General features: G+C 41.1%; 1 protein-coding gene across 4 annotated transcripts in view; it reads left to right on the top strand.

The window, feature by feature from the left end:
* The window catches only part of XPO1 (exportin 1), a 34,662-nt gene extending 21,195 nt beyond the window's left edge, over positions 1-13,467 (top strand). For all 4 annotated transcript variants that reach the window (XM_077176273.1, XM_054629882.2, XM_077176274.1 and 1 more), the window contains 15 exons: positions 126-284; positions 2,600-2,797; positions 3,392-3,530; positions 4,785-4,966; positions 5,759-5,915; positions 6,022-6,185; positions 6,752-6,886; positions 7,765-7,948; positions 9,079-9,185; positions 9,539-9,733; positions 10,190-10,358; positions 11,101-11,235; positions 11,352-11,511; positions 11,590-11,686; positions 12,417-13,467. In XM_077176273.1, the coding sequence (XP_077032388.1) occupies positions 126-284; positions 2,600-2,797; positions 3,392-3,530; positions 4,785-4,966; positions 5,759-5,915; positions 6,022-6,185; positions 6,752-6,886; positions 7,765-7,948; positions 9,079-9,185; positions 9,539-9,733; positions 10,190-10,358; positions 11,101-11,235; positions 11,352-11,511; positions 11,590-11,686; positions 12,417-12,563 (2,328 nt within the window). In that variant the 3' untranslated portion in view covers positions 12,564-13,467. The remainder of the gene's footprint in view (positions 1-125; positions 285-2,599; positions 2,798-3,391; positions 3,531-4,784; positions 4,967-5,758; positions 5,916-6,021; positions 6,186-6,751; positions 6,887-7,764; positions 7,949-9,078; positions 9,186-9,538; positions 9,734-10,189; positions 10,359-11,100; positions 11,236-11,351; positions 11,512-11,589; positions 11,687-12,416) is intronic.
* Positions 13,468-13,710: the final 243 nt, after the last annotated feature.

Genomic DNA, 13,710 nt, shown 5'->3' with positions numbered 1-13,710 from the left:
AACAATCTTTTCCTCTCTTGACAATGTTGGCCCATCTTGAAGGTTCTTTATAAAAAAACAAAAAGCAGCATACTTGTTAATACAAAGTATAAAAAGGGAAATTCTTGATGATTTCTTTTTGTCAGATGCTTCCTTTAAATACCAATATCCGACTTGCATACTCCAATGGAAAAGATGATGAACAGAACTTCATTCAGAATCTCAGTTTGTTCCTCTGCACGTTCCTCAAGGAGCACGGTCTACTTATAGAGAAAAGGTTAAATCTGAGGGAAACACTAATGGAGGTAAGCAGCTTGGCTTATCTGCTTCAGAAATGTAGCAGGTGTGTTCTCATGCTCAAAGGATGTGATATTAATGCAATTTCTAGATCATTGTAATTAAAGTTGGGAAGAGAAAAAACCAATCAGAAATACAAAACCCCCTCAAAAGTTTGGTTTCCTAGTATGCTTCAATGGCCTTCTCTTTTCAATGATCCTTTACCAGTGCAATGTCTGAAAACTTAACTCTGTCTCACCCTCTTCTTTCTTGGCCCTGCATGGAAGTGTCAAATAGTGCTTCAAAGTCAATTAATATATTGTTTTTCCATGGGTTTACATGTCCTGTGTACCTCTGCCATGAAGGTGTGTTGCAATGACTTCATCAGTCTCTGTTGTCACTGAGCACCCAGAGCTGCTCTCCAGGGTCCAGCTCATGCTCCAGGCCAGTTCCTCCATCCTGGTGTAGTTCCCTGCCTAGTTTGCCATTTCCCAGCTGAAAGGCTTTAAATAGTCTTCAAGAATGAGATTTTCTGTGCAGTAAAGACTCTGTGTGCCAGTGGCAGAGCCCTACCAAGTGACTGTGACAGTAAAGCCGCTGGGATTGTGGCAAATACTGGAGATTCAGATAAGAAGGAAGGGTTGGAAAGGCTGAAGCACTGAGGGCACTGCTTCATGCTGTGGTAGGGGTAGATCCCAAGATTAGGGTTTTCAGTTGTGGTGTTTCAGTTGTGAATAGCATTTTAGCTGGGATGGAACTGTTCTGTGGTGACTTTTTTGCTACTGCTCCCCTCCAAGGGAATGGAAGCTGCTCCATATCCCTTGAAGCAGCATTTTCTGTGTGCAGAATCAAGCCCTGTGCAGGCTTGGAGGTTCTAGGCTGAGGAACTGCCCTGAGACGGGGGAGAAAATCACCACCCCAATTTTTAAACCTGGAGACCAGGTATATTGGGAGGGGGAAGTGCATTTTGCAGGTTGATTAGCTGTAATCCAGTGTGCCCCTCTGAGTTCCAGTCTGTTCTCAATATCTTCTGGAGGTAGCCCTCTACAAAAAACAAACAAACAAAAAGGTATTATTAAAATTGGCTGCAAATATCAAATTATTGTAGCTCATTTAGAAGATGGACTCAGAGCAGCTGGTAACCGTTCCAGATAATTCCTGAATTTGCAAGTAGTAAGCTTTTAAAATAACTGGGAATCAGGGGCACACAGCTCAAAGCTCAAGTTTCTACTTACACTGAGGCTGTACTAGGAAGACCTGTGTAAAAAGGCATTTACAAAACTGGATTCTGAAGACTTTCAGGCTTGAAATGTTTAACAAAGTTCTTATGCCTGCCTAAAATGGTTGCAAATTAAGCTTCTGTAAGCTCTGGTGTAATAGAACCTAAGTACAGGTTTACTTTAAAAAGCTGTATCATTCTAACCTGTTAATTCCTGCACTTAGGATGTAGCAGCTGAAATCATTCCATGGATTCACTGGATCTCTGCAAACTAGCAGAGGAATCTATATCAGTTATTTGTAGTGAAATTACCTAGAGAAATTGATGTATAAAGAGCAATGTACAGGTGTCCTGAGTCCCTCTTTTGACACTGTAGGTGGAGATGCTGTATCAGGTCTTTACCTTTCAAAGTGCTTAATGTTGGCGTGTTTAATCTATGAAAATATCTTCAGATTTTATCATTTCATTCTGTTTGTTCACTAATGGGCAATTGCTTTGATATCTTTCACCAGGGACTGCATAATAAGCTTAGGCAAAAGAGGTTTGTCTGTGTAGTTTTAATTTCTCAGGTTGGTATCTGAGCTTGTCAGAATTGCATCAGTGGCTTTCCCTGCTCAGCCTGCTCTGGCTGTTCTGTCAGGAAAGAAGTTGGAAATGTTCTGGTAGGTGACTTCTCTGAAGGCAAAGGAGCAGTATGCCAGGGTCAAAGCATCCAGAACAAAGTAGCAGCAATGGTCTTGAGAATAGCAGTCACTGACAGCAGCTGGTGAGGCTTTTTTGAGGTTCTGAAAATGCCTTGCAGAAGCTCCAGAGGCTGTGGGTTTGATAATTTCCAACCAGGCTGGTTTGGTGATGGCATTTCTAAGATGTCTTTAGGCTATTTCAGATTAAAGAATACAAACACACTTTGAAAATAACAATAAGTGAGGGAGTCCTCGGTTAGGAGTTGTTCTGCCAGTCCCAACTCTGACCTGTAAGTAATGGCATTGCAGTGCCAATGCCTCTTGTTCCAAACTCTCAGATTCATTTGGCATTTGGTCAGGATTTGGATAACTGAACTCGAATCCATGTGGTTTGATCTGCAGATACACTCACTAACTGGGTGTTCAAACCACTCTTTTCCAGGCTCTTCATTACATGTTGTTGGTATCAGAAGTTGAAGAAACTGAAATTTTCAAGATTTGCCTGGAATATTGGAACCATTTAGCTGCTGAGCTCTACAGGGAGAGCCCGTTCTCCACGTCGGCGTCGCCGCTGCTTTCGGGGAGCCAGCACTTCGATGTCCCTCCAAGGAGACAGCTTTATTTGCCTGTTCTGTCCAAGGTAACCCATGCTCAAGGAAGGGCACTCTGGAGATTCAGCTCCTCTTTCTGAATTAGAGAGTTCACTTCGTGGAAGGAGAGACATAAGAAAATTTAGCTTAGAGTAATCGATAGTTGATTCAACTCTAGTTATAGAATCAATGTGGAAATACTTTAAGATGACACCAGTATATAAAAAGATAATGAATGTGATATTTCAGCTTTTTTAAGATGCTTAATTTTAACATAAATCTGTACTAAGCAGTTTCTTTAACAGAAAGGCTTGGGGTGTTAAGAGTTGGAGGAAAACCTGTGTGTTTGGGAGAAGTGGTCTTTAAAAGACCCCTAATATGACATAAGCATTTAGAACCTCTGGAAAGTGTAAATGTTACATAGGTTGGGGTTTCTTTAAGTACTCTGCTTGTTCATTGGAGGGAGAGAAGTCAGCAGGCTCTCTCCTCACTGGAAGAAGGTGGCATTTGTTAGCTGCCATTTCTGTACAGCTGGATGTACCCTGTGTGTGGCTGAGGCTGCCTGGGCAGAGGGCTCTGGAGCCACTTGTGCAGCTGGGAGAGAGGTGGTGGTTGCAGTTTGATGGAGTTTGAGCTTCCCCCAGGTTCGATTGCTCATGGTGAGCCGCATGGCCAAGCCTGAAGAAGTCCTGGTGGTGGAGAATGACCAAGGGGAGGTGGTTCGGGAGTTCATGAAGGACACGGATTCCATCAACTTGTACAAGAACATGAGAGAAACCTTGGGTAAGTGAACTGGCTGCAGATGGCCTGCCCTGGCTTTGTGCAGCTGCATCACAGTGCTGCAGTGTGTTATCTTAGCATCTCAGCTATTGTGTGGGTGAATGGTTATCAGCAAGGAGTACTACACAGGCTGCAAGGGGAGGAGGCAGTGCCTGCTCTGAAGTTTCCTGTGTGAGGCATGCAGTGGTTTATAACCTGATGGAGTAGTAATTCACTCTTCATTTTTGTCCTTAGGTATTGCAGTGATAATGAGTATAGTTGTCAGATATCCAGGACATTAGACATTCAGTATTAAATTCATTTTCTCAAATGCAGATGGGAACACTGAGTGTTGAGCATCAGGTTGATGCTCTAGGAATGTGTGTGTTGGAAAGCTTGTGAGATGCAGAGTGTATGTGGGTGTAGTGAGTATTTTTATTCTCACCTGTCTGCTGGGTATGTAGGTATAGCCGGTGTTAAATTAACTGTTTTAATACATTTGCATGTGGAATGTGAAAACCATTTTTGTTTTGTGAAACGATTACTGTATATCCTGAGCATAAGTTGTTTTGCCAGATACAAGATTATTTCTGTGAAAATGCAGGTCAGGTTTGTTATTGCTTATGTTGGGTTACCTGTAAGATTCACTTGGAGAAGAAAAAAAAAAGGGGGAGAATGTGGTGGAAGCTGTATTCTGTGGTACAGTAAAAATCTATTTCTGAACCTGGCCATAAATTGCTCTTGACTTGCTGGGATTTAGAGTTTTATATTGGAGACACTAATCCTATTAGGGGCTGATGCAAGTGACTGAGTTGTGATACCTGAATCTTCCACCTAGACCTGTTCAGGAGCATCAGCTCCATTTTAATTGTGGCTTATTGCAACCACCAATAAAATACAGAGCTGGAGAAAATGTGTGGGATTACACACTGTATAATGTCCCCCACAGGCAGCCAGTCCCATATTCCTACAGGCCATCAGTACAGATGCCTTTTGATTAAAATTTGCCTTGGTGTCACGTGGGACATGCATTGATTTAGACTTTTCACATTACCTGCATGTGAAGTTTTGCTGAAGTTCCTTAGAACTTCAATTCTCTATGAAATTTATTGTCCATCTTTAAAATAATTTGAACAAATTTCTGCCTCGTGCTGTCATGACTTCAGGAAGGAACCAGGACACTTTTACCTGAGAGCTTCAGTGGGTTTTTATGGGAAGTGCTTATGGAGTTGAGCTCCAGGCTGCTGCTTTCAAAGGTTCCACATTGATCTCTTCCAGTTTATCTCACACATCTGGACTATGCAGACACAGAAAGAATTATGACTGAGAAGCTCCACAATCAGGTGAATGGGACGGAGTGGTCCTGGAAGAACCTGAACACGCTGTGCTGGGCCATCGGCTCCATCAGCGGCGCCATGCACGAGGAGGATGAGAAGAGGTTCCTGGTCACAGTGATCAAGGTAGGCTGGGCACAGCCTGCTCACACTCCAGTTTGTGCTGCAGAAACCAAGCTTGCAGAAATCCTGCTCTGTCAGCTTAGAGAAGCTGCCCTGGTGGAGAAGAATAAATGAATGGGAAATCTTCCATCCTGAATTTAGGGGCGATGAATAAGTTAGCGATGAACAATGCATTGATCCAAGGAGCCTTTGCATCAGATAAAATTTAATTTATGGTTAAATGTGTTCTTTGGGGATGCAGAAGAGATGGAAAGGGATTGCTTTGGCAAAGTGGCAAAGTACCCCATGGCTGTAGCTATCCTAACACCTTACACTTTTGCTATATCTGTATATTCATTGATCAAACCCAAAGTTTGGTTAATATGTGGATAATATTTTTACAAGAGTAACAGAATTTATAAAGTCATACAAAGATGCTTACAGAATATTTAGTTTTTAATCATACAGAAGATGTAGTTTAACTTTGTCTATTTGATGTGGAGCCTGTATTTTTATCTATCAGCTACTCAGGCAGTATTGAGTAGTGTAAGGCTTGTTGAACTCCCCCTGCAGGAATCCTTAGTTATAGTTTAAAATGGAGATTGCTTAGTTCAAACACAGTGATCAGGGTTTGGATTAAACTTGAATGATTGCATCGTTCTGATCTTAACAGACTTGTTTGGGTTTTTATTTCTTCATTTGGATTTTGAGCTTGACTGTGGGCAACCACCTTTAATATAGCTGCTTATAGGAGGTTATGCTTGTAATGAAACAAGACAAACTTGAAGAGGAACCTAAGAATCTGTTGTGTTGTAGGATCTCCTGGGACTCTGCGAACAAAAGCGAGGGAAGGACAATAAAGCCATTATTGCATCAAATATAATGTATATAGTAGGTCAATACCCACGGTTTTTGAGAGCTCACTGGAAATTTTTGAAGACAGTAGTCAACAAGCTGTTTGAATTTATGCATGGTAATTATCTGCTTTTTTTAATTTGCTGTTTTAATAATTAAAAAAAAAAAAGCCTATACGTGAAGGGGAAAAAATACAAAGGAGTAACTGCCTGAATTTCATTTAGAAACCCACGATGGTGTCCAGGACATGGCTTGTGATACCTTCATAAAAATAGCACAAAAATGCCGCCGACACTTTGTCCAGGTTCAGGTGGGAGAGGTCATGCCATTTATTGATGAAATCCTGAACAATATTAACACAATCATCTGTGACCTTCAGCCACAGCAGGTAGGTTCTGTTTGGGGCTGGGGATAATTCCTAAAGATTAATGCACAGTTCCTTCCTGTTAAAATGTGGGGGTGTTTTGCACACCCATTGAATTATATTCTTAAGTTTTTCTTAGGGACAGTGTTAGAGTATGAATGCCATGATCAAGATGCATTGCTGAGATGTCAGTTGGAAGGTTTGGAAGGAGAATTCAAGTGCATTTAGTTGGAATTTTGATTTCTGGAGTGTCTTCAAGAAGATACTGTGTGTAACTTGGTGATTCTGCTTTGGGAAAGAGCAATATCCTACTCTTAACAGTTTATACCTACAGCTCTTGTATTTGGGGAAGGAGGGAGTGAGGAACAATCCAAAAAGGGAAAATGCAAAACTCAGTGCTTTCCAAAAAAGGAGCAGTGTGCACCTGCACACTGAATGCACAGAAAGTTCAGGCAGAGTGGATCTGGCACCTGGAAGAAGATCCTTCAGGGTTGATGGGAGCCAGTGCACAGTTCAAACATGTCTGGTAGAACTGAGTTTTTCCTTAGTCCCTTTTAACCCTGGTGTTTGTGGTGTTGCTGTTCCCTCAGGTGCACACATTTTACGAAGCAGTTGGATACATGATTGGGGCACAGACAGACCAGACTGTGCAGGAGCATCTGATAGAAAAGTACATGTTGCTGCCCAACCAGGTGTGGGACAGCATCATTCAGCAGGCAACAAAGGTGAGCTCCTCCATTTTAATGTGTTCTGGGTCCAGGTCCAAAACCCTGCTAAATGTTTGCCCTGCCCTGGTTGTGTTTTTCACAGTGAGTGCACAGAGTTGGGCTGGGCTTCATTACATGATGGCTGAGACAGAGATTGACATGACAATGGAGGTGTTGTTTTGAGAGAGGAGACTTAAATGACAAAACAAATACCTGTTTAAATTTGATTTAAAGTACAATCTGTTACTGTACAGAATTCATTTCAGTAGCTTTTTCTAATGCTTCCCTTTCACTTGGCTTTTGGGTAACAGAAAAGTTAAAATGCTAAAAATACTGTTCACTGTTCTTCCTTTCTGCTCCCACCAATCTCTTATTAAAGAGAATCTTTTCTTACTTTGTCTTCTATTTCTTTCAGTCTTCTGAAAATACTTTTATCTCTACACATTAAAGAACAACAGTCTTGCACTTCACAAGAGACAATCCATTTGCAGTTAATCTAATTAAGGGCCTGAACCTTAAGCAAGCTTGAGTTACTTTTCCTACCCTGACTTCTCCCAAGAACATACTGCATTTCCATTGGACCCCTTCTGTCTGTTTTCAACTTCTTCATCTCCTTGGTTTTTCTTTTTTCTCTAACTAGAGTAATGCTTGTAGCACTGCAGCAAAATAATTCTGCAGAAAAGCAGAATGAAATGAAGTTTTATCCTGACTCTGTTGGAGGTAGTGGCAAATGCCATGAAATAAACTGTGGGATCTCTGTAAAAAGTCCATAAATTTGAGGGATCTGTTCTTTAAGGCAGTATATAAAATAAATTGTTTAAACTTAGGCTTTTATATTAAAAGCCAAAGGGTGGTTGTGTTCACTAATGAAGATGAACTCTATTTTTTTTTCACAGAATGTTGATATTCTAAAGGATCCTGAAACAGTTAAGCAGCTTGGTAGCATTCTGAAAACCAATGTACGAGCATGTAAAGCAGTTGGCCACCCCTTTGTGATTCAGCTTGGAAGAATTTATTTAGATATGCTGAATGTGTACAAGTGCCTAAGTGAAAATATTTCTGCAGCTATTCAGGCTAATGGTAAGAAATGCCATGTTCTCCCTGGAAATGGGGTTTAGCAGTGTCTGCCATTGGGTTCCAGAGTACATCCCAGTTAGGTTAATTTTACTGTTTGGGACAGTGGGGAAGGACTGAAAGTGCTCACTTAAATCTTTGCTTGTTAACAGATGTTGTATTCAAATAAAGAACTCCCAGCTTCAGAGGGAGGAAGAAACCTCTATAAATGATCAAGTTTAGGAGAATGCAGAATACCAGGGCTGCTCACTTAGAGTTGATAAGCATCTTGCTGAGATGCAGTGTAGGTAGCCTGTGTTCTTTTAGCTTGCTCTGGTTTTGAGTATTAAAGGACTGTCTGTAAATAGGATCTTGTTCATTGCTTCAGAAAATGTCAGCAGGCTTTGGGATGAGAGTGTGCTGCACCAAGGCTGTCTTGTAGAAATGTAATGAGTGAAGATGCCTGAAAGTCCTGGTAAACCAGGCTGCAATCACAGGAGGAATTCTCAATTACCTCCCTTATTTTTACCAGCTAACTTGGGGCCTGTGGCATCTCAGCAGAATGTGCTTCTGTAGTAGTCCTTTACAGGATGAAATGAGTCAGTTGCTGAATTCTGTGCTGTGCCCAGTTTTCTGGCCAGTGCACAGGGTGTACCTGGAAACTGGAATGTTAAATGCAGCTTGGTAACTGCACAGCTGCTTTACCTTGAAGCGGCTTCTCGGAATTCAGGGTAGAACTGGCAGAGAAATCAATAACTTCTCATTCAGCTGATCTAATGGCCAGAACTCATCATTGCCAGACACAGTGAAGTTGAGGAAGCAGTTGGTGGGGCTGAGGGCCTGGTGAGCTCCTGGAGTAGCAACTGCTGTGATTGCAGTTGCCTCAGAATGTTTTTACAACTGGCAAAGATTAAAGACAAAGGAAGTCTTTAATAGTCTTTGTCATTCAGATATAACAATCAAGTATTCTGTTTTGTTAATATCAAGTTAATTTGATGGTGGGGGGTTTTTTTGGTGCTTTTTTGTTTTGTTCTGTTTTTTTGGGATTTTTTTTTGGTTGGTTTGTTGGTTTGTTTGTTTTGGGATATACTTTTTTTGTTTGATTTGGGGTTTTTTTGGCACCTCACACAATTAACTGAAGCTTTAAAATTTTCCAGGTGAAATGGTAACAAAGCAGCCCTTGATTAGAAGTATGAGGACTGTAAAAAGGGAAACTTTAAAATTAATTTCTGGCTGGGTGAGCAGGTCCAATGATCCGCAGATGGTAAGTGGCTGCATTTTATACAAATAACCCCTAAGACAGAATTGGGAAGAATTCTGCTTTGTGTTCAGTTGTTGGTCAAAGGAACTTGCTTCAGGAGGTGTGTAAAATATAATGGAGGAAGTGGAATTAGAAGAGGTAAGCCTGAGCAGTGTTTGAGATACTTCAGTTAATTTTAGCTGAGAGTAATTATAAAGGGAGACAAGGAGATTTAAGATGGACACAGAGGATGGGAACTTCAACTTGCTGAGGAAAAGTGTCACTGTAACTGAAGGAGGAACTAACTTGGCTGCTGACTGTGCCTGAGACTGTGCCCAGTAGCTGCTCTGCTATAACCTGGCTTACTCTTCACCCAGGTAGCTGAGAACTTTGTTCCTCCCTTGTTGGATGCCGTTCTCATCGACTACCAGCGGAACGTGCCGGCGGCGCGCGAGCCCGAGGTGCTCAGCACCATGGCCATCATCGTCAACAAGCTGGGGGGACACATCACTGCTGAAATACCTCAGATCTTCGATGCTGTCTTTGAGTGCACATTAAACATGATCAACAAGGTATCTCTGTTTGAAGCTGGGGATGAGGCATCTCCCTCTGAATGTCACTGCAGCGTGTGGGATCTTGGGATTTATTTATTTGGTGTTTTTCCCAGTCACAGAGCGCGTTTGTGGCACTTGACAAGATTTCTGCTCAGATGAATGTACTTGTTTTATAGCTGAGCTGCCTAGTTAGGTATCTTAAATTGCTTTAAATTTCTTTGGTTAGTTCTTGATTTAAGCCATTAGTAATTTTTCTGGGGCCTTGGAGTGCTGCACTTCTGCAGGCAGAAGTCAAATGTCAGTGTAGGACAAAGTGCTAAAATTGATAAATATTTCAAGTGTAAGAACACCACTGCTGCTCAGTCCATTATTTCCTCACTAAGTGTGCAGTATGTACTGCCTTGCTCTGTTTAATGGAAGATGCTGTGATGGAACTTAAGGAAACTTGGCCTTTTTTTCCCCTTTCCCTTCTAGGACTTTGAAGAATATCCTGAACATAGAACAAACTTCTTCTTGCTACTTCAAGCTGTAAATTCTCACTGCTTCCCAGCCTTCCTGGCCATTCCACCTGCACAGTTCAAACTTGTCTTGGATTCTATTATTTGGGCTTTCAAACACACAATGAGAAACGTTGCAGATACAGGTAAATGGAAGTGTTTAATACAGATCAGAGATTTTCTGGTAGAACGCTGTTCTTTTTCTTCCTTTTCTTTAATCAAACATAGCATATTGTTCACATGATTCTGCATTTGCACAAGGATAGAATTCCTCTGTCTCAGCTCCAAGGTGTCAGCCAAGAATCCATGGATGGGCTGAGATGTTTGGTTGTTGATTCATTCCTGTAGCTGGAAGACAGCACTGTTACAGTTTCTTCTTGCTTTCTTTGCCACCTGAGCATTGGCAGTCTTCTGAAATGGCTGAACATTTTAAGCAGCAGCTTAAAATTATGCCTCAAAAAATTGTGGAACCAGTGATTCTTTTAGGCATTTGGGGATGGGGAGAAAGGATGTTTTTCAGTTGCATTTCACCAAGTAAAGTAATTGAAGTTTCCATTTAAATCTAAACATTCAAATATCTTTCTCTGTTTAAATAGCCAACATTTGTCTGGGTAGAGGGTTTTTGCTCATCAAGAAATGTGATCGGCTCTTTATGCTAATGATATGCTAATGATAGTATAATGAAGCTGAAGGGGCGTGCCATGTCTGGGAGACAGTGCCCTCTAGTGCCAGCCTGGGCAGTGCCTCACAAGCCCACCACGTGTGCCATGCTGGGCATCCTGCTGCCCATCAGGATCTCTTGGGCTATTCCTGTTATTGGGAAAGGCCAGAATCTCCCAGCTGTTGGAATATTGTTCTCCTGGTCACTTTTCTATGCCTGTTGTGCAGGACTGCAGATCCTTTACACCCTGCTGCAGAACGTGGCGCAGGAGGAGACGGCTGCCCAGAGCTTCTATCAGACCTATTTCTGTGACATCCTCCAGCACATCTTCTCCGTGGTCACAGACACCTCCCACACTGCAGGTGAGCAGGGCCTCTGCTTCAAAGCACCCCTGAGCATCACAGGAATGGCTCACATCCTGTTCTGAATAACGACTGCTTCTGAATACCGGCTGCCTGTGTGTGCCTTTGATCTGCAGGTTTGACAATGCATGCGTCAATCCTTGCCTACATGTTCAACTTGGTAGAAGAGGGAAAGATAAGTACTCCTTTAAACCCTGGCAACCCGGTGAACAACCAAATGTTTATTCAGGAGTATGTGGCTAATCTCCTCAAATCTGCATTTCCTCACCTGCAAGAGTAAGTCTGCCTTGATTCATTCATGCTCCTTGGTGGGTTTTTATTTCTTGGGATTCTAACTGATGTGTTTGCTGTTAGTGCCCAGGTTAAGCTGTTCGTAACAGGACTCTTCAGTTTAAACCAGGATATTCCTGCCTTCAAGGAACACCTAAGGGATTTCCTGGTCCAAATCAAGGTGTGTTGGGCATGCTTTCTCAAAAAATTAAAAATAATTTTCAGCAGGATATTGTTGGAAAGCTTTTGGGCAGTGTGGAGTCAGTGCTTGTTTGAGAATTAGAAGTTATTTTGCATCTTTTTAAAATGCAGTGAGAACTCTGTTCAATGGCTTGTGTGACTGAGTAGTGTTCATGGAACCTGTTTCACTGGGATTTCACAAATGGGGTTTGAACATCATTGCTCGTGTTAGGCATTGTGCACACAATCCTCATGTCTTAGGACAACTGCAAAACTAAATCTAATGGGAAATTAGTTTTTAGTTTTAATCTAATGGGAAATCTGTTTTTAAACCAGATTTTTTTCATTCTGCTTGGAATTGGGACCAGTTTTGAAATTCACTACACTAACGCTATGCCTTTATTTTTTTCTAAGGATGCTGGAATGATAAGATTGCAGGAAATAATTTGCTAATTAGTTTTGAGATTGCAATTGTCAGGTATTTCAGAACTGTAATGATTCTGCTTTAGTGAGGATAGACTCCAGCTGCTGGGTTTGGCATCCCATTCTGTAACACACGGTGAACATCTTTAAATATTGCTTTATATTGGTTGTGACCTTAGGAACAGAAAACCATGCAAGTAGCCTGTCAGGGAACAGGAAGGGAAAATGTTTCCTGTATAATTTTGGAAGCTATTACTCTGCCTTAAGCACTTGACAATAAAGTGATGTTTTTGTGTGAATTACCCCAGGAATTTGCAGGTGAAGACACATCAGACTTGTTCTTGGAGGAGAGAGAAACAGCCCTTCGGCAGGCTCAAGAGGAGAAGCATAAACTTCAGATGTCTGTACCTGGCATCCTTAATCCACATGAAATTCCCGAGGAGATGTGCGATTAAAACAAAAATAAAACAAGTTTTGCAGTTTTCTTTCTGTACAGCTACTTTGTTGTGATAGAAGAAAACAGCACTTGGATATTTGTTGACCAAAATGATGCCAATTTGTAAATTAAAATGTCACCTAGTGGCCCTTTTTCTTATGTGTTTTTTGTATAAGAAATTTTCTGTGAAATATCCTTCCATTGTTTAAGCTTTTGTTTGGTCATCTTTATTTAGATTTGCATGAAGTTGAAAATTAAGGCATTTTCAAAGTAATTACTTCATGCCCATTTTGTGGCTAAGGGGAAAATAGGCAAAGCGTAACTTGTAAAAGACTATATTGCAAAACAATACAATTTCCTGTCAGAGTATCGATTTTTAATTCGGAGTCATTTTCTTTCTGGTCTGTCCTGCAGTCTAGGAGAAAAGGTAAAGAGTAAAGCAGACAGAATTAATTGTTAAGCAGAGGATTCTAGTGCTGCGTTTGTTCTGATCAGTTAGCAGCTTTCTGGACTGAGTGGTAAGGCTATAGGCTACGTGTATTTGCAAGTTGTATGGCAAGTTTGCAGCAAGATCATGTGCATATCATCCCATTGTAAAGCAACTTCTAAAGAGTATGGGAACACAGTACAGTTAGTTATTTTTACACAGTTCTTTTGTTTTTGTGTGTGTGCTGTCGCTTTGTCGACAACAGCTTTTTGTTTTCCTCAATGAGGAGTGTTGCTCATTTGTGAGCCTTCATTAACTCGAAGTGAAATGGTTAAAATATTTATCCTGTTAGAATAGGCTGCATCTTTTTAACAACTCATAAAATAAAAAAAAAAAAACTGGCTTTTGAGATGACTTATACTAATTTACATTGTTTACCATGCTGTAGTGCTTAAAGAACACTACTTAAGAGCAAAATAAACTTGGTTTACATTTATTTTTCTTTCTTTGGCTTATTCTTTTATTGGATGAAAATGCTGTGATCATATTTAAGATTTGTATTTGAAGGCGTAGGAAAAGCTCCTTGAGGTCTAGATAACTGTTGCTTCTGGCTTGCCTCATCTCAAGGACTTTGGTTGTGCTTGAAGTTACCACGAACTAAGTTGGGTTCCATTTGGAAGTACAGTAGCTGTTCTGACTTACCTCCGTGGATAACTATTCCATACCACGTTACTATAAA

Source organism: Agelaius phoeniceus, chromosome 3, assembly GCF_051311805.1.
Source record: "Agelaius phoeniceus isolate bAgePho1 chromosome 3, bAgePho1.hap1, whole genome shotgun sequence".
NCBI lineage: Eukaryota > Metazoa > Chordata > Aves > Passeriformes > Icteridae > Agelaius > Agelaius phoeniceus.
Note: the sequence above shows the minus strand (reverse complement) of the source record. Positions and strands in the feature narration are given on the sequence as shown.